Raw genomic sequence first — 21,623 nt, 5'->3', positions numbered from 1 at the left:
CTTACTTGTAGAGATACAGAAAGGCAGGACTTACGGGGTCAGGACTTAATGTATTTTCTGTGTAATTCTCTTCTCCCCTTTTTAGGTTGAGTAAACAATATGTGTAATAATTTCAAGATTCAATATAAGAAAATACATCCATGTAGAAATGCTGACAATTGGAAGGAAAAATTCCAGTAATAGGGAGATAATACAAATACACATTTGATAGCTGTCTGTTGCTTTACAATAAATACTTTGTTATGTGATTTCCATTTCTGTAGGACTCAGAAGATTACCAGTGTTGCTGTACAGAGCCAGCAGGGAGGTCATTAGTGTAGTTATATTTTTAGGTCTGAATTGTCACTATCAATGATACCGCTTCATGAAATAAAAGAAGCTATGTCTGCATGTCTCTAGGGAAAATGTAATATTTACCACCGTTTATAGTACATGCTATTCATGCATCTTCAGTATGTGAACTATTCTTTACCATAAACTTTTGCAGGATGTAGAGAAGTTCAGGAAATTCAATGTGGAACAAAACCCCCTATGTCAGTGTCAACTGTTGCACATCACCCACTTTTTATTACCAGTCAGGAACTCCAGAGACTTTTCAAACATGGAAGCTGTAGAGTCTGTGTGGTTTCTGAGGTCTGTACATGCAGGTCTAATTATAAAATGTCGGTTTCTAGAATTGCATTTGGATGTGTTTAAGACTGTGTAGCAGCTTAGTGAAATAGTGAGCACAAGGCACATCAGGCTTCAAATATTTAAACTTACCCATACGGCTTACAAAACAAAAAGGAGTTGTAGAATATGATGACTGATAGCTGTTAATACAAAGAATAACATCCTGGTGATGGTAATTCTGCTTGGTTGCCCTAATTCTTATCTTTCAGGCAAGTGAAGGACACCTTGTTTCTAATGTTTATGTTAAACACAGGATAAAGAAAGGAAAGGATTTTTTTTTGCTGTTGTTTTGGGGCTTGGTGGGTTTTACTTCTAAATTAGTAGGAGAGAGATTTGTGTTTTGGAACAAGTCGTGACACCATTAAAATGCTGTGCTTTGTGTTACTGATTTTGAGAACATCCTTCTGATTTCAGAGAACATTTTTCTTCTCCTTATTTCAGGTTGGGTGGGACTATATCTGCATACAAGATAGTGCCAGACGAAATAGAAGAAATCAAGGTACAGTATTACTGCCTTTCAACACTGAATTTCTTTGCTTGGAGAATTACAGAAATGTTACATTAAAAAGCTATGCTATTTCTTGCTGTGAAGTGTATCATGGGGAGGAACTTACTGTATAAGGCAAGATCAGTAGTCACAGGAATGAGTTTTCCCCCCTACTTGCTAAGGAGGCCTCATTTTTCAGCTCTTTCTTACTCATCTGGTTTTAAATGTTTGAGATCCTAGGAAACAGTGAAGGATGGGTTACTCATTGATCTTGGTTGTGCCAGCATGTAAGCATGGAGGGAGGATTGTATTGTTCTAAGTCAGAGCTATTTAAAGTGTTTGGAACAAGTCACCTCCTTTACTTGTTTCTGGTAGCTGTCTTGTCTTGTTCAGGTAATGGTTTTTTTTAGGTTGTAACTGAAGTCAGCCCACCTCTTACACCTGAAATGATTGAACTTCTCAAGCTGTAATACAATAGGTGTTATTTGTATGAAATAAGGCACTACTGGAAGTTGCTAAGACACACTAGCAGTGAGTATAATGGACAAATCTATATAAAATATGGAAAAGTATTATTTTGCATATATGTATTTTAAATAGCAGCTGGCAAACAGGGAGACTGAGTATTCCTGCAGTAAATATAGGGGGAGTCTTAACTTCTGAAAGGTTCTCCAAGCAGATTTGAGTATAAAAAGGAGAGAGGAGGAAATAAAAGAGAAAGCAACTGAGATTTTTGGAATGTGACTTCTAGAGAGGACAGAATCTTCTATGCATGATAGTTCAGAGTTATTTTGCCTCACAACTATCCCTCCCCTATTTAAACATTAAATATAAGGGGTTTCGTTTGATGAAATGTGCAAGAATAGCTCTGGCTTTAATATATGATTTACCCTAACAGGTTGCTGAATTATATTCACAGGAGTTGGAATATTCATGTTTTCTGATAGTCCTTACAAAGTAAACTGCTTGCTTAAATGGCAAAGGCATGTTCTTTATCAGGCAGAGAGCAGTAATTACTATGACAAATAAATAAGTCTCTGACAGCATTTCTATATGTTCTAGAAAAGGTGGTAGATTAACCTCTTTTACAGCTCAAAATGATTTATGAGGAAAACATGTATTGATTTTGTTAATTCACATAATTACATCTTAGGTAGAACACCATTATAAGCAGAGACTGTATCTCTGAGTTTATGGAAGAGGAAAACTCTGTAAGCCTTAATATACCTGCTGGTTGAAAAATATCTTTAGAAGATTAATTAAATGTGTGTTTCTAAAGGTACTAATAATTTTAAAAATAACCTGTATAATACATATATATGAGAATTTATTTATCCATATTGCAATACTTGGCAAATTTTAACATGTGCTTACAATGTTTCCGTTCTGAAGCATTTAGAATATATTTATCCTTGCATGTGAGTGTGATTTTACTATGTGTATATATCTACTGTGAGATGATATACGGTTGATGTATCCAGAATATTGCCTGTACACATGTGTGTATATGGTCAGTGGTGGGTATAATCGAAGCGGTGCATTCTGCTTAGCAAAATTAAGTAGTGTCTGGCATGCTTATAGGTATATGAATTCGGAGTATTTATGGCAGAAGTGATAGTCTGTACCCTAACTATCGTCATGCACCTTACCAAGGTTAGGAAGAATCGTGTGGAACCAGTCACCACTACAGTTCCTCAGCATCTCAGTCTGAAATGGGGTGGGATGTAACTTACCTTCCATAGATTTTTGTCATAGGTGCTTAGGTTCCTGAAGTGAGAGCGCTCAACAGGCAACCATATGAAGGTACCATCACAGGTTTCCCCCCTGAAAACTTTTCTAAAATGTAGAAATGTCTTCTGCCACAGGATCTTCAGGACCAGTGCTTCGCTAAGAGAAGCTTTCAGAGAAGGAAAGCTTTGAATGAATGCCGGTCATTTCTCCACACCAGTTAAAGCAATGGCACTTCATTTTCAGTACCTGCTGGTTTTAAAGTACTGCAGGAACTGATGAAAACAGTAAATATAGGAATTACAGCACATTTCAGAGAAAGTGTCACTGTTCCAACTTACTCTAGACTTCTATTCTCATCAGAATTGTTTATCCTGTAAGCAAGGGGCTTTTCAAACTTGCAAAAACTCATCGGCAGATTTCAGCCTTGCTCTTTGTCCACTGTAGTAGTATGTTGTGCCTAAAGAAGAGGTCTTCCAAGCCAAGTAATTTCATGTACATGGGGACTGGTGAGCAAATCAGGCAACACTGGTTTTGAAGAACATAATCTGGTTGAAAATTAAAGCAATTACATTTGAGGGGTAAAGAACAGCAGCAAACTTAACATTTCTTTATTTCTAGTTAATGACATCCATGACGAAATAGGAGTTGTTTACGATGTGGAGTTTGTCTCAAGAGTAAAGAGCAATTTGTGACTGTTACCAATGAGGGAAAGTGTGTGTGATGTGCCTGTTTATAGTTCTATACATCAACAGTAGCGTCTTATGGTTTATAATACCATGAGAGATGCTGTTTTTGACTGCAGCATTCCGTCATTACAGAGGGAATATGTGATGTTGTGAAGGATTGTTATTCCAGAGGAAGAGTCAGTGAATGGGAAGGCCAGTCATTAACAGATTTCTTAAAAAATACTTGGCTTGCTAGGATTTGCAAGTCAACAGCAGAAAGGAATTTAATTGTTTTGAGGTGTTTTTTTTAAGTTCTTCCCCATATGCTTTTCATGTAGGCATATGCATGCATCTCATCATCTAAAGACCAGAAATTAATTTGGCAGCAGGTGTTCAATTCATAAAACTAATATGCACAAGAAAGACATTGCCATTGTATTTTATTCTTGTGATACTCATGGTACGAGGCAGATATTCCAGTGTAGAGAACAAGGTTAAATGGTTACCTCCTCTGGTAGTTAATTTTAAGAAATGTAGTTAGAAATTTTTCTTAGTACTTGTTGTAAATTTGTAAATTTAGATGTAAAGCAGTTCTGGAGGTAGATGGGAATTTTTTTTAGTTCCACTATCCATCCTTTCACACAGAGACATACTTTATGCTTCTCCAAGAACACCCGTAATTCTTCTATAATTACTCTTTAAATGAAAGTACGTATGCATAGAGTATTAAAGACCACATTGATTAGGTTACTAGTCATGCTGGACTGTGTGTTGGCTAAAAGTGAGGGCGTGTCTTTTAACTCTCTTAAACACGCACTCAGAGTCTGACCCTCCAGTAGGCAGTTTCATTGTCCTCCTGCAGCCAGGAAAAGAAGGTTTCTAAAAGGATTTGCAAGTGTCCTGACCAGTAACAAGAAATAGACACTATTCTGAGATCTCAATTTGATGTATGAAATCCCTGATAAACTTCCAGATTTGGATCTCCTACTTGGTTCTCAGGTTTCCATAAAGGAGACTTTCTTATGGCCATGAATCAAGCTAGGACAATTGAGAAGTGGGATGTGTTACGTTAGAACAACTTTACCTCTCATCATATTTCCCTGTAATTAATGTTTACCTGACATACACACAGATATCTTCCCAAGTTAATTTCTAAATACTGCACTGGCAGAGTCAATCACTGATTAGTATTCTTTTTCACACTACATATGAATCACAAAAAATACAAATTACATTGTATAGATGACAGAAGGAACTTTGAGTTTTTTCTTGTTGTATTAATCCTTAAATGATTTTACAGACTTTTGTTGTTTCCATGCTGGAGAGAATACAAGGTTTGTGTGTGAGATGGTGTGACAAAATAATGAAAAACATTATGTGAAACCAAAAATTACTTTCCTTTAATTATTTGTCCATGCATATGTATTCATGCTATAAGCCCATATATAGAGTCACTTAGGCTAAAGATTTACCCCCCTTGCAGTGTTGATAATGTGCTCTTAGCTCCTTCTCCCCCCATGCCATGCATTTGTGCTCTATTCTTCTGGTTCTTGTCAACAGCTGATTATATTATATTGTATCATAATATATTATATTGCTTCTGGATGACTGTAATTTCATTACCTGTTGGTTATGTCAGTTTTTCTTCTTATTAGTCCTTTGTTGTTTTAAGTTAGTTTTGTTTCTTCTAAACCTGATTTTTCCTCTTTTTCTGGAAAGCTCAGTCTGTATTACACTGGGTTCTGTCTTAGAATCTAGGTTTTTGGTGCCATGCCTGGCTGTGCAAGTCTGAACCGCTGTCCAGGCACACTCACACCAGCAAAATATGAGCATTTCATAACAATACCTTTCCTATTTTGGGATTTCTTTCCCCACCTATGAAGCCAGTAGTTCTGTGTATCAGTTTTGACTCTTGGATTGTTTCTGCTCTCCCTTTGCTTGAAGGACAAGACTATTCTCCATGCTATAGCTAGCTATTGCTATCTCAAATTTTTCCATAGAAACTCCTTAGGGAGTACTCACTGAAGGGGCTTTTCAGCCGTTTCCCTCATCTTCTGTGGATGGTGGATACTCACTGCAATCACAGACCTCTCAACCAAAAAAAAACCTGTACAAAAAGAATGTAAAATCAGCGATGACCAAAGTGTGTGCATTGCTGTTCCCTGATTATTGACGAACAGGATTTAGCCCTGCCCTTGTGGATGTTCCCTGGTATTTGATGGGATTTCTTTTAGGCCCAGGCAGTTGCTGCCATTACCAGTATTACAGACATACTCTACTTTTCCTCTCTGCCTTGCTGCTTCTGTACTATTTTGAGAGATGTGCATGATGTAAATGGAGCGACCAGGGCGGGGGAAGCTAGGCATCCACTCTTTTTGGCATCTGGCACTGAAGAGGCCAATTGACTTTTTTTGATTGGGAAGAGACACTAGCAAGTATCTGGGGGTGGCCGACATTTCTTTACATCTGTTAGTGATCAAACTCTGATCACAATTAGGACTGCTGAGCATATCGCAAGCACTCCTCTGCTTTCCTGGCAAGGATATCAAATGCCTAGATGCTCTGGATGAAAAAGTACACTCACTAACTTTCCATGTGAAAATAGGAATTATGACTTCTTGTTTTCCTGCTGTCTTCCATCTTATGTTTCATAGGCTCTCTGGCCTCGGAAACTGCATGGCTCCAGAAATGACAGAGGAGACCACCTCACCAAGCTACCTTCCTCTTACAAGCTGTCTTGACTGTAGAAGATGCTGAAGCATTGTTATTGATTCCTGTTCTAATGTGAGAAGGACTTAAACTAATGCATTTTATATTGTATTGTGAAATTTGGTCTTATGAACATCCAAAAGAAGTTTAGCCTGTGCTTTGCAGATCATGGAATATTGCAGCAAGGGGAGGGGAAGGGCAGGAAGATAGTGCATCCATTTAAGCTGAAATACCATGCCAATGACACAAAATCATTTTAGTATTATTATTATTTACCTTCCAAAGCAAACAAAATAGTTCTATAGTTCTCCTGCAAAGAGAGAAGTATCTGTAGGATTTCATCCTAAAGATGAAGAAGAAAGAAAGGAAAGTAGCTGAAAGTTAATTTACAAGACAAACCAGTATATTGTTCACCTTTCAAGTCTTTCTGGGTACCCAGCATTTAAGCATTCTTGGTGCTGTTATTCTTAAGAGGGGAGATTAATGTGCATCAGGTTTTTCTTTACCACAGTCCTGTTAGTCTGTCAAATCTTTTTTCACTAAGTACGTTTAGAAAGAAACAAGAGATTTGAAATCTCTTGTTGTTTTCTATCATGAAAAAGATCGCTGATTCTCTCTGTGGCCAGAGTAACCAATTTTCTCTGACTTCCTCCTGGCTTTCTTTCATTTTCCATTTTTGCTAAATACAGATCTCTGTACCAGTCATTGCCTAAACCTAGTTAACTCTTGGGGCATCTTCTGACTTGTTCTAGCACAGTTCTTGTGCTTTTCATCTGACCCGGTATACTGGGCGATGTTTTCAGTGGCTTCCATTCTCATTGGAAAAGTCAGTTCTTAAGTGGGATGTCACTTAGCCTGAATGAGAGGAGAAAACATAGCTCAGCTTCATTAAGCAGCAAATAGCTTTTGGCAAGTATATAAGTAAATCGAGTTTATATAAAAGCCCTAATCATTTTCCATGTGACCTGTTACATTAGGTTTTGTTTGGTTATATTTACCCTATAAGAATGTATTCTGGTGACTCTTTTTCGAGATCTGTGAAGGAAAAGTAATGTTGTCCTAGTGTAACTGATAACGTCAGAATTTGTTAGGGGCTTGACTGAGTTTGAAGGAGGTGTACAGTATGATCTTTTCTTGTGGTAAACAGATTTCTGATAGTTCTTTCTTTTTATGATTGTCAAAATAGATGAATACTGGTACTGTATATATAGGAGAAAAGGAGATTGGGTTTTGTTGTTGTTGCTGGTTTGGTTTTTTTTAAACCTTCAAATTCGACAGCTATTTACAGGTAGTGTCTTATTGAATTATGAAAATCATTATTTGTAGAGAAATGAAGTGTAACTGCAAGTAAGGGCGTTGGTATACTGACTGATTGGGTGACAAACCATATGATGAAATTCAGTGGAGGTAAATGTTAACTGACGTGTATGAGAGGTGTGAAAAAATCCTAAATTTGCATGTAAAATAGGGGGCTCTAATTTGACTATTGCGATTCAAGAATGAGGGCTCAGAAGTGCACTAAGGTGGTTGCTATCAGGTCACTGTTCAGGAGCAACCGAAGGGAGGGGCGGCAGGGAAGGCTGTGCAGAACTGTTAGGAAAGGAACCAAGACCAGAATGCAAAACCTTTAATGTTATGTATAAGCCTCTGGTGCCCCACCATATAAAATGGTGCGTGAAGGGCTGATATCCTAATGACAAAAATGGCACATTAGGGCTGAAAAGTGTTTAGAGTCAGATTATAAAAATTATCTAATTTATAGAAGCACCTCCATATGAGGAACAGATAAAGAGACTGAGCAAAAAAGTGACGCATTTGGTTGCATTTCAGCAACATTCTTCCTTATTTCTACTGCACTTTTAAAATTAATTCTTATGGTTAATTTATGCAAATGTAAGACTGCCTGAAAGCAGGCGCTGAAGCTTTGACTGTATGCCTGCTATTGGGTCATAATCTACTGATTGTAAGGGGAGGGGGAGAAAAAAGAAGAAAAGAAAGGAGTTCCTAAGAACAGAAAGAATTCACTTAAAACTGCTGAAGCTGAAACCTTATCTGGTTATAACACAGCAGTCATCTCTCCTTCAGAAACTGGTTCAATAGATTGTATTTTTCTGGAAATGATTTGTAACTGGTGGACTTGCAGATAATTGTGCTACAATAGTGTAGTTTATTTTGCTTTCATAGCATGTTTTCAATCTATATGATTTCTAATGTTGTATTTTAATGGCTTGATTGGAAAAACACCGTTGGAAGATACCAAAGACTACACATGCCTCCCTGTGATATGCAAACTTGGAAACTGTATTAATAGAGTGATGCTCAGTACTCCAATGTGTGATTACACCTAATTAAACTTCTCTGATAATTAAAATGTTGTGGTGCCCTAATCCTATTAGTTACCTTATTGTATGTAAGGTCCAATGTCTTAAACAGAATAGGAAGCACAAAATATTTTTAACAGAAAACCAACCAAACACTTCCTTCAGTGAAGTATCATAAGGGAATGGTGTAAAATAGTATTAATAGATGTGTTGACCCATGTGGCTAGAGGCGTCTTGTTTGCTCAGATGCTTTTTTTTATCAGATGCACAAGATTCATCTAGATGAGATTTCATGCTGATGAGCTGTATCTAAGCACAGATGTAAAATGGAAAGCTTTTGAGTACGTTGGGTAAGTGGCTTACCTCATCTCTGACAGTGCACAGAGCTGGAATGTTGGCTTAACTGATGTCCTAAAGGCTTCCACAAATGGATGTAGTCTCGCTAAACAGAATCAGAGCAAAGTGTATGAAGTTAAAAACACCTTACTTAGCCCTAGCCTCCGCACCCCTAATAAAATAAATCAATAAAACCAATAAAATGCATCTTAACTATAGAGTAAAGCATTTGGTGCTGGAGATCCAGCATCCACATTGTATATTCTTTGATATGTTTTATTTCAAACTACTTCTAGTATGATTCTGTGAACTGTGTGCCTGTTAACAGCTGGAGTGGATTGCATGTGCTGCTGAAATCCATCTTCCAAATATGTTTTCTCTGAAAGGATTCCAGTTCATATACTTCAAGACTACTTTGTGATATGAACCAAAGTCTGGTAAGCAGAGAGCTGTCAAAAGTGCACTGCCATTTTGAACTAACAGGCTATGGTAGACATGTTCCCAGCCTCCAGCACATATATTCTCATACCACAATATATCAAGGTTACAAATAGTGTGAAATTAATAACATAGTATCATCATTACCAATGAAACACTATTGTCTGAGCTAAGTACTTATAGAGTGCAGTCATGCTGGCAGACTATTAAAAATCCAAAAAGATGGTCTAGACCAGTGGTCTCCAAACTTCTTGACCGTGCATCAGTAAAAAATTATTAGCATGCACCCACCAATACAGGTATATTATAATATTTTCTCCATGCACTCCAGTAGATCATAAAATCATAGAATCATTTAGGTTGGAAAAGACCTTTAAGATCATCAAGTCCAACTGTAAACATAGCACTGCCAAGTCCACCAGTAAACCATGTCTCTAAGTGCCACATCTACAAGTCTCTTAAATACCTCCAGGGGTGGTGACCTAACCACTTCCCTGGGCAGCCTGTTGTAGTGCTTGATAACGCTTTCACTGAAGAAATTGTTCCTAATATCCCAGCTAAACCTCCCCTGCTGCAACTTGAGGCCATTTCCTCTCGTCCTGTCACTTCTTACTTGGGAAAAAAAGACAGACGCTCCCCTTGCTGCAGCCTCCTTTCAGGTAGTTGTAGAGAGTAATAAGGTCTCCCCTCCAGCCTCCTCTTTTCCAGACTAAACAACCCCAGTTCCCTCAGCTGATTCTCATAAGACGTGTGCTCTAGACCCTTCACCAGCTTCACTGCCCTTCTCTGGACACGCTCCAGCACCTCAATGTCTTTCTTGTAGTGTTCAAGGTGGGGCCTCACCAGTGCCAAGTGTTACAGGGGCTCTATCACCTCCCTGCTCCTGCTGGCCACACTGTTCCTGATACAAGCCAGGATGCCATTGGCCTTCTTGGCCGCCTGGGCACACTGCTGGCTCATATTCAGGAAGCTGTTGACGAACACCCCCAGCTCCTTTTCTACTGGGCAGCTCTCCAGCCACTCCTCCCCAAGCCTGTAGCGTTGCATGAGGTGGTTGTGACCCAAGTGCAGGAGCCGGCACTTCATCTTGTTGTTCATACAATTGGCGTCCGCTCATGATCCAGCCTGTCCAGATCCCTTTGTGGGACCTTCCTACCCTCAAGGAGATCAGCACTCCCACCCAACTTAATGTTATCTGCAAACTTACTGAGGGTGCACTTGATCCCTTCATCCAGGTCATTGATAAAGATATTGAACAGAGCTGGCCCCAACACTGAGCTCTGTGACTGGCCGCCCACTGGATTTAACCCCATTCACCACAACGCTCTGGGCTCGTCCGTCCAGCCAGTTTTTTACCCACCAAAGCATATACCTGTCCAAGCCGTGAGCTGCCAGTTTCTCCAGGAGGATGCTGTGGGAAATGGTGTGAAAGGCTTTACTAAAGTCCACATAAACAACATTCACAGCCTTTCCCTCATCCACTAAGTGGGTCACCTTGTCATAGAAGGAGATCCCGTTAGTCATTACCCTGCACACACCGCACTTTGGAGACTGCTAGACTATTGAAATGATTTACTGGTGTAGGGAGCATCACAACAGTAAGTAATGAAAACCAGCCCTTATTAGCTGGTATCAAGATTGTTTAGTACTAATCACTCCATAGATAATAGAATTCTTAAGAGGCATTTTGAATTCTCCCTCGTAAGTTTGGTTTGAAGTCGTTATTTTACTTCTGTGCTTCTCATAGTTTACTGAAAATCAGCCGGCATTCAAAATTGCATGTGAGGTGTTTATAAAATTGCAAAAACCAAAGAAATGTTACTTGAACACATTAGTTATCTTAATGAAAATGCTCTTGACCATAGGTTGTTAAAAGGATCCAGAAAAAAAATGCAGGAAGAAGTCTATTCCACATTAAAATGGATTAAATAGCGACAGTTTTAAGTAAGGAAGCCCAGCAGATGTGTTAACAAGCTGAAGGAATTACTCCCCTGAAGTCTGCTCCTGTAACACAAGCACACAGGAGAAAAAAGCTTTCCCAAGAGCTTCCTCAGGTTTTTTTTGAGATAAAAAGACCAATTGTATTAATTAGCATTGATAACCACTGTATTTTATCTGGTTGTTTAGTTTGTGTGAGCCATAATTTATGGAACTATTTCTCTTCATGGCTTTTATATAAGGGAGCTAAGAAATTATGCCACAGGGTGGGGAGAAGATGGATACAAGTGCAGGGTGCAGGTGTTGCCTGATGGGGTCCATCTTGGGTGCAGGCATCAGATTCCTAGGGAAGTGGGATCAATATGAGCAAATTATCTCAGAAAGCAATAGTTGTAAAAAAGTGAAATTTGCTGTGGCCAAAGTCCCAGCATTTGTTATTCTGGAACATCTTTGAACTCCCTATGGAAGTGTTTCCTGGCATGTGCCTGTCTAGGCAAGAAAAATTATTCAAGTTAAACTCTAAGATTAAAGTTTAATGTTTCTTTTTTCCATTTTCCCAATGTTTTTGATATGTTCTTTTTCTGGATACCCCCGTGTTAAAATAGCTAGCATTTTGATTTTACTTACTGTAACATTGTTTCTGTGCCTTTCAGTTATAGTAGGATTTCAAAAATGATGTGACTTAAGAGAAGTGTATAGGGAGAGAATCTCAGAGAAATAGCTAAAGGAGAGAATACCACTGAACCACAGTAAAGGTGCAGCGGTTGGAGACTTTTACTTTTTAAACTTTCTCCTATTAAAAAATACATAAGGATTTCTAGGACTGATCTGTCAGAAACATTCGATTTCAGCTGCCTCATAATTCTGACGAGATTAGGTGGAATGTTACGATGGCAAAAGTAACACATGTATTTGCTTTTGCCATTTCTGCATAGACTAACATTTCTATTTTCTCTCGTGATTTATCATCTGCTTTGTTACTGTTGTTGTGCTCTATCAAAATAGCCTTGTATTTTAAAATCACAAATATTGTAACAGTTTCACTGTGTTGCTTCAGCAGCATCATGACATAAACCCCTCTGTTAACAAATAGACTGATCCCCTATGGAATTTATACTGCTCAGTTCTGTCGCTTTAAAGGGTGGTTCTGCATTCTTACCAGTGAAGTGGACTTGGTGGTTGAATGTAGTAAAATAAGTGAGAATTACCTAACATTTATCATTCTTGAAAATTAAGCTATTCCTTATGAAGATAAGAGCTTAACAACAAGATGTTTTTTAAATGTTGTCCTTTGATAAAACAGAAAACCACCATCTTTATGTATTTGGAGCAAGAAATGAGTTCTGTATTTTAATAAAAATTTCTAGGGAATAATGCTATATAAAAAAGGCAGTGTGTAAAAATAAAGCTGAGTGTCATTTGGGACACTGAAGCTAATGCTTCGGTTTCACAGAGTACCTTCAGGCTGTAAAAGACAACAGACAATTATCCTCAGGCTGTTTTGAAGGAAAGATGCCTATGCTTAAAATCAGGGAACTGTAAAGAACTGTTTACATACAAAAGCTTCAAATGTCTCTAAGTATTGTTCAGAACTGTGAATGTTTCTGTAGGTTAGAAAACTGAAGGGATGGTTGTGTTGCAAAAACAAAAAAAAAAGGGTATTTGTGAAGTATTATGCTCTTAAGCGTAATTAAAGCTTTCGCATGCCCGATATGCTCGCTGAGTTGACTTCTGAGACACTCAGCAAATGAAATAAGCACTAGAGGTGCACAGATAAAGGGAAGTTGTGAGGTTTTCTGTGATTAAATCTTTTATGCAGAGCTGCCTATGAAAAGCACTTAGGACGCACATTCTGACTGTTCAGCCAACAGTTGATCTAGAGGTATGAAGCTTCAACTATAATGGCACAGTTTGCTGCATTTGCCGTTTTGCTTTAAGTAAAACAACTGAGATACACCTCATGTATTTGGGTACCCAAGCACTTTTACAATGTATTTTTATATTTAAATATTTGGTATGAAGTAACATAGATTTTTAATATAATATTTGTGCATATGTTTTTGTGTTCAGGATGTTTTGTATTTCAATATTTTTTGCACAATTTTAGTACCTCAAACTCTTTGAAAAACAATTCTATATTTGGACAAACAGTATTTTAGCAGAGACATACTCCTGACAACAGCAAAAACTGAGCTAATTATGTTGCAGTTCATCTAAAACCATGGTGATCTCATAATAGGCAAACTGAAAAGTAGAAGGCAAAAATAAGGGTTTTCCTATGTGGTGGAATAAATAGCAAATTTCAGGTTATCTTTCATTGAAAAGATTTTTCAAATTAATTCTTCTAGCTCTCTACCAATGAAAACAATACTGGTCATGTTTGAGCACTTATATTGCCTTCTGAGGATGCCTAAATAATAGGGAAAGAAAGCCAAAGCGAATATTCTAACTATCCTTGTAATTATGTATTTTGAGTACGTTCCAAACATGGAATGAACATGTGATCAACTATCTTCAACTTTTATCCCTTTTTGTGGTCTTAATTAAGAATCTGTTCTATCATCAACAGGCACAACCTAATTCTTCAAAATTAACAAATTGGGCACAAGTTTTTCTCTGACCACACAATCTATTTCACTTAAGACACTTCAATTTGTATGTTTTGAAATCAGGAATAAGATGCAATGCATCAAGCTCACTGACAAATAGTATCCAAATAGCAAGTTTATTTTACACACGGGGTGGATAATAGCTTACATATACCAATAAAAAATAAAAATAACAAATCAATTTAAAGTTGAAACTGTGGTATAAACAACCCTTCTGCTGTCCCTTCTAGGAAAGGTTAATTTAAAATTGTTCTTGAGATCATTGCTGCTTCTCTTATACAAAACTCCCCATGAAAACCTGAGTTACCTTTCTCCTCCATCTTAGATTATCTGCAGGGAACTGAAGGTAGCATCCAAAGTACAGAGTTTGCAAAAGAATTAAACATTTTCTTATCCAGCCTCAGTCAGACACTGAAATCTGTCCAAAGAACAGGAATTACTGACGAAAATTTTTCTACAGGTCAGTCAGTAAGAAGTTTAATATCTCCATACAAAAATGTTGTTGTTATAATAAAAGGAACCTAAAGGGGTGAAGTCTGTCTGTTCTGTTAGCCTGCAATTATTTCCTGAGTAAAGTAGTTCTTTTGTCAGTACTGTAAATGAGATGGCCAGATATTAACTTGCTAGTTATGACCTTCAATTGAGTATATTTAAATGAGGCAGTAGTCTGCTGTCTGTGCCTTACTTTTATCATGGTGGTTATTCGTTTTTTTCTTAAACGTTAAAAAATACATGAAACTCAAATTTCCCAAAATCCAAAGAATGGGATAGAAAAGGAGCTGTCTGACAAAAAGTGGTTTTGTCTCTACAGTTGGTTTTCCTGGGTAGAGTGCTGTATACTGCTCATTACAATGAAATGTATTTGCTGTAGCCAGTGCTGTTATGATATTTTCGTGGAGATATTCTGAAATTTGGGTGACAGACAAAAAATACTTAGAGTTTCCTACTGAAAATATCTCTGCTTCTGGAGTTAGACAGAAGCGAAAGCTGAAACAACAACTAGAGACTTAATGGACTGCGAAATGACCTGTGACATTTAGGAAGGAATAGCTACAGTAGCTCGGAAATTGGCTTAATTTTTTAGAGTTGATTGATACGGATTGTTACAGCTCCAAACCCGAAAGTTTTAAGTGGACAAAGTGTCAAATACTGTGCTTAGATTCACGGGTACTAGTGGAAAAGCTCTTGGAATATTGCTGCTATAGGATTGTTGGATTCCTGGTAGACCTGATCTTTAACCACAAATTTATAACTCTTAGCAGAAGAAAAAATATCTTTGATCTCTTTTTAATGTCTTCAAATATCACAGTTATTACCAGGCCTGGAGAGAGAACTCTTACAGGGCAGAAAAGACTTACTTAATAATTGCAAGGAAAAAGCAAGGGCTTCTCCTTCCGTAGAGTCAGAACTGATGACTGTGGAAATGAAAAGGGAATTCTGGGTGTGTGTTTGTTCTGCACAGGGGAGGGGGAGTGTGATAGAGGTACGGTGCCAGGTTCTTTCTATATTTCAGTAAGAAAGGCCTGACAACAAATGGCTTAATAAAATGTCTGGTTTAATAAGGCAGAATAAGAGGAGGAATATGGATAGCAAATAGATCTTACTCCCTTCAGGTGCTGGGAACAGTGTGTTCGTGCAGCATCGGATCAACCCCTGGGTGGATTTCTCCACTCGTGAGAAATTCTTGCTGTGCTTTTAGATAAAGGAAAGGCCACAACGGTGGTGTATTCACCAGTACTGAGTGGGAGCTGCTTACAGGCTCCTCTCTTCCAGTGAGGTGGCCAAGGGGTTTGTGCAGCATGACACCGGCCTGAAGGCCACACTGGATGTGGAGCACAGCCCAGCCTGCTTTGGGAACTGCAGGGGAACTGTTATGTGGATCACCAACTCCTTGATATACAATGGTCTCCTGGTCAGGATCACTACAATATTAGAAACATTATAAACTGAACATTGTGTGGTCCTTAATTTCTGGAGGGCATTGCCCAGCTCTTGGTCACAGGTAAAATCTATTGCATACTCTCCATCATCCACTAATTCCACCTACTCGCTCTTACTGAAAACACTATCTGAATGACTGCTGCCTGTGTAGGCTCTTTATCACTCTCCAGCACTAAAGTGGCAATTGTCTCGACAAGGGAAAGCAGTAGTCCAGAGATAACGTGTACTGCATGCATCATAATTCTCAGAGTAGAATGTGTGGGAGATGATACAACTCTTGCAAAGGGGCAGTATAGTATTTTTGATTATTGACATGATGCCTTTATTGTAAATTGCATTGAAGAGATGATTGTAATTTGATTTTAACATGCCCAGAAATGTAAGCTTTGCAATTAAAAAAATGAAAATTACTTATATAAACACTTTCATGTAACAGACCATATGTTAGAGTAATAGTATATGAGGCAGGTGATACACAGTAATTTCTTAATGCAACTTTTTTTGGAAGTATATAAATAATTTGAGATTCTCATAAAGGTTACCATGTGTGTCTTCTTACATCTCTAAAATAATGAACAAGTACTTCCTAGTCCAGAGGGCTTTCCATGGTTTCACAGCTTTAGAATGACTCATGCTTTAGCAAGGAGGGTTCTGTTCCTGTGAAGCAGCAGACATTTCATATGCATAACCTCCAGGATGTCTGATTCGAGTGCATTAGTAACAATGGGAATGCACTTTTTTCACTAGAACCTGCTGTACCTACAGCTGAGCTCCTTAAACATTTCCATAATTACTGAGTCTCCCTGCTTATCCTTTTGGAAAACTACTGAAAAAAAAAGTGTGTAGCTATTCTGTCTCCATTCTTTTTCAAGGGAAACAGTAGGAGAGAAGCATGGAATACCCATTTATGAAAGTATTATGAATAATTGTGATATCTGTATGTTAATTGTATCATCTAAAATGTCATCTTCTAGATAGTTATGAAGATTTAGTACAAACTTTGGATAAAGTGAGTGAAAGCAATTTCAAAATAAATTTGACAAATACTTTCTGAAATACTTATCTCGGAAGGATTACTTATGGTGAGAAACGTGTGCTAAGATTAGCACAATAGAAATCATTTGAGATTTAGAACTTAAATTGTAAGAACACCTTTAAGTAAAAGGGACACTAAGATTTGATTTGTCTTGTCCTAAGTAGTTAGAGTTTATGAATCATGAATTCCTCGTGAAGGAGACGCTGTAAGGGCTTCACTCATCAATGCCTATTCCCTCAGTGCTGCAGCTTTTGGTTCTGGCACAGATCTTGGTTTTGCAACTGAAGCATATGGCACAAATATATTCGTTGCCAGAACACTTAATTAATTAAGGCATAATTCATTCAAGATTAAGTGTTAAGAGTACCTGTATAGATGACATGCTTTGCACAAGTGTTTCTTAATCTGGAATTAACAGTGTTTGCTTGAAAACTCAGTCACAGAACCAATAGTTGTGAATAGAACCAGCGCGTTGGAAATTGTGGGACTGGGAAGCATTTCTGAATATACCAAGACTTTCTCTGCAGCAGTCAAGAGACTCAGTATGATCGCTGCAAGCATTTGCAAGGATTGCTCTTCCTTTAGCAGAAAGCATTCTATACTTCTCTCATCCTGACAGTACTGATTAGTATTACTTTTATGATTCTTAAATTTTAGCAAGTGAGGTTTGGTATATATCTTTACAAAAACAAGAGATGACAAGTGATTCTGCTTAGAATCGCCCTTTCCAGCTCTTTTCATGTGTTGCTTTGAACTTTGTTCACGTCCTGGTTAACTTGTATGGCTTTGTTAACATTTTAAGACTAGATTGAGCTAGATCACTTCTATGAAGCAGTTGCTTTATTAAGCTTCTGTTTGCTTAATTTGCAGCAACTTTATCAAATTAGGCAGATTTCTTACAAAGCTGTCTCCACCTCAGTCGGTTCAGAAGGATTTACATTTTGTATTTTATATATATAATCCTTGTCGCATGACAAAGTGTTAGCATATATTTCTGCATAGCACAAAAAAAATTCCAAGAATTTAGGACCTTTGAAACAATGGAGATTACAATACAAAGAATTCTGCAAAAATGCTGTAGGTTGTTTGACATTCTGCATATTATTTTGCCTGAGAAATCTCTAATACCCATAAAGGCATGACTGCACAGCCTTAGTATCCTGGCAGATTTTAGCTTCATTTGTACCAGCTGCAGAAGCAGTTGGAAGGTAATTTTGAAGTCTCTTTAGGATTTTGAATGCTTTTATTACAACCTGACTCCAAGTAATTTTGTTGTTAGTATGTATCAAGAAAAAATGAACTACTAAAAACGTTCCAAAAAAGAAATGACCAGAAAGTTTCAGGTCTTAGGGAAAGAAGTCTTTCTAATGTGAGTTGTTCTGCATGAGTTTTCTCCTGAGTATAATAATCAGTTGAAATGTTTGATTGCAGTGGAATCAGCTAATGCTAAGACACCTCTGCAAGCTGCAGTGGAAGCAGAAGATAGCTCATCAAATTCTATGGTAACAGCTTTCAGCCAGTATTGTGTAATAGCTAAAATCCTTTGGGCCCATAAGAGGGATTCTGCATAGACTGAATCCTGAAAAGGTCTTCCCTTTGAAGAGAATGGCCTTTTTAGTTCAGTAATGGATTGTCTTATAAGTGCCAAAAGGTTCTTTCACTGCATTTTAGTCTTTGGATGCTTATACTCCAGAGTTCAGGAATAAACAACACCCAAGCAGCCAGGCAGCCGATTACTAGTTCATTCTATTATTCTTCTGTTGTGCTCTGTCTCTATAAGAAAAAAGCAAGGGCTCATAGGGAAAAGGCTTTTTTCTGTAATGATCACATTTATTTTCCATCGCCTTCAACAGCTGTCAATGTGTTGTTTGCATTAAGAACCATCAATGAATCTCAACTGATTTTTATCCTTTCCTTACCCCTTTTGAGAATCATTTATAGGGTCTCCAAGATTACTCCTACTCCACAGATAATGGAGAAGTGCAGACAGTCTAATCAGTTCCAGAATACTCCAGTCGTCTTTGTTTTCTTGCATTTACCTTTCTCGTCATTGCTTGCATATCTGTATCACAAGAATATATCAGAGCAGGATGTCCATACCTTCCTTATATTTGGAGAAATTTGGGACACTGCTTAGTTTTGGGTGAAGGGGCTTTCTTCCTGATAGTTTATTATCTTCTGGAAACTAAATCTAGCATTGATTATTAGACCTGGAAGGTCATTTACCATCTAAAAATGGTACTCTGTAATTTGTTCCATATTTGTCTGTGGTAAGAATTTTTCCTGGGGAAAAATAAATATTTTTGCATACTCACATGTAGTGACCTGATTTGTACCAGAATCCTTTCTCCATCAGCTCACACATAATGTTCAGGGTTCTCTACAAATACTTTTTTATTTCACGCTATGGTAGAAGGATGAACACAGATAATTCCCATGTAATTTATATTCAGGAAAGAGGTTTTATTGTTGGCTCAGCAGGCTTCACCAGGGCAAAAGAACACTTCTCTGAAACAATCTGAACAGTGCCAGGACAATCATAGATCACAATAAGATCATACCTTTAGTTGTTACGTTGCACAGCCTGTTCATGTGCTGGCTGGCTGGAAGCATCTTACATGTAATTTATGCATTATAATTAGGTGTTGGAGAATGAATACAGCAGATAGTCATCTTAAAATCTCTCAGCTGGTAAGGGGTTCACTACAAATATGTGGAATTTCAGTAAGAATGGCTTCTTCGTTGCAAAAGAGGGGCATCTTCTAGTAAATGTTGCTAGGCGAAATTGGAGCACTGTTCTGTATCCATACACTGATGATCAGAACAATGATTTTTGAGGAAATAGCACAGTCATAGTGCACTGCATGAGCAAACAGGGAGGTGCTTGATCCATTCAATATGTAGTAACTCCATCTATGGAATTGTTGTGCTCGCCATAAAATAATTGTTACAACCCATTATCTTCAGGATCTTCAAAATATGCTGCCACATCTTCTTAACAAATATTCCTCTAAATATCCAAACAGGCAATTGTATTGACAGTATATTCACCAAAGATTAATCTTTGGTTGATAACATCAAGAAATGCAAAGATTTCTTCTCTGGAGGGGAAAAGTATCTGAGTTGGTAGGGAGATGTCTTTTTAATTCCATGCGTTTCAGGTTTCTGGTTATCTACCAATACCTTTAGTCTCAGTCACCACAGTCACTCCATTCTGGCTTGAACAGTATTGGTACCTGGAATTCAGGAGCTTGTGAGCATCTGTTTTAGTCATTTTGCCTTTTTCCCCACATTGATCATTCAGACCAACAGACACATGTCTATTTAGGCCTCAGTTTTCATGCAGTGAAGTGTAATAAATTATTTGACTATTTAAACATACAGAACATTTTGGTTCAGGACAGGAAATGGGCTATAACCTTTACATGTGCTACAAAATGGAAATGGTTTCACTTCAGGAGGATTCCGTCTTCTGTGGGGACTTTGTTTCTCAGTACTCTAGAATATTAGAGCTGTTGGAAACTCGTGAGCCTAGTATATACCCGGCAGCTATTTCAGCACTTCATCCACCAGTCTGATAGCATGTAAATTCTCTTCATCCTACAGCGATGATCAGACTTCCATTTTAAATAGAAGAGTAAACTCAAATTTGGAATATTAATGGGATTCTTCACAGTCTTACTTGTTTGACATAACAGTGTTCTTTGTTGCATACAGAAGATGGTGACCCCTGATGTAAGTAGCTTAGACTCTGTTTACAGTCCTTGGTAAGATACAAGTGATGCTTTAGACCAAATCTCTACATTTCTTCCAAAAGTTTGAATTTTCATTTAAACCAGTCTAAATGGTTTAACCTCCTCTTCCGGTGGCGATTTGTCCAAAAGTAAGAAATTTAATGATCTTCAAGAGTATGTTTTGTAGATGGGTGTCTGTCAGGAATGACAAAATAATCCTGACCTGGAGAGAGAGAGAGAATAACTGAGATTCCATCCAGGCCCATTTTAGTATATTCTTTAGAATTTGATGAACTAGACTTCCCCAAGGAAATTTCTGTGAAGATACAAGTGACTTTTGCTGTTTCTATTAGGAGTAGCCTTTAGAGGGCCTAAGTCAGTTCTTTGCAATACTGCATGTGCTTTTGCTAAAATATACTCGTCGTTTTGGCATCTCATTCAGCTGCCTGGCTTAATGAAGCCATACAGCAATTTTTCTTGGATTAGGCCTGCAAAATGCAGCTTCTCCTTTTATGGTATATTGATTGTAAATTACCGGAATTGGCACAAATGTAGAGAAATATTCAGTAAAGTCAAACCTGTAGTTTTTTGGGGTGATTTTGCCGTGTTCTGACAGTGGGTGTATTCCCGTGCTGCTTTGTGAGATTTCTTTTGTAGTACCCGTAGGCATTGTATCTTAGCTCTTCCCTGGCTCTTCTTCAGTCTGTGGCAATCTTAGGACCCTCTGTGCCAAAACATTAATCAATCTCTAGGGTAGTCAGTTCTTGCTACTTGCCAGAGTAATGATAGCCATTAATGTGAAAGTGTCATCTAGACATGCGTACTCTATGAGAAAATGGTGTTTTCTGCACGATGCGTTTGTTGTTGCTTTGATCTCATCTCTTTTAGATTATTTGTTATATGCAGTTCCTTTGATTCCTTTCTATACTTTGATGAGGGTGCCAGGTTGCTCTCTCTGGTTGAGTATACTCATGCTCTCACACCTCACGACTCGGCTTCCTAACAG

At 37.9% G+C, this 21,623-nt stretch overlaps 1 protein-coding gene across 11 annotated transcripts in view; it reads left to right on the top strand.

Annotated features, from left to right (window-relative positions):
- The window catches only part of GPHN (gephyrin), a 308,628-nt gene that overhangs the window by 124,232 nt on the left and 162,773 nt on the right, over positions 1-21,623 (top strand). For all 11 annotated transcript variants that reach the window (XM_075103174.1, XM_075103177.1, XM_075103175.1 and 8 more), the window contains exon 3: positions 1,114-1,171. In XM_075103174.1, the coding sequence (XP_074959275.1) occupies positions 1,114-1,171 (58 nt within the window). The remainder of the gene's footprint in view (positions 1-1,113; positions 1,172-21,623) is intronic.

This window comes from Phalacrocorax aristotelis, chromosome 9, assembly GCF_949628215.1.
Source record: "Phalacrocorax aristotelis chromosome 9, bGulAri2.1, whole genome shotgun sequence".
Taxonomy (NCBI): Eukaryota; Metazoa; Chordata; class Aves; order Suliformes; family Phalacrocoracidae; genus Phalacrocorax; species Phalacrocorax aristotelis.
Note: the sequence above shows the minus strand (reverse complement) of the source record. Positions and strands in the feature narration are given on the sequence as shown.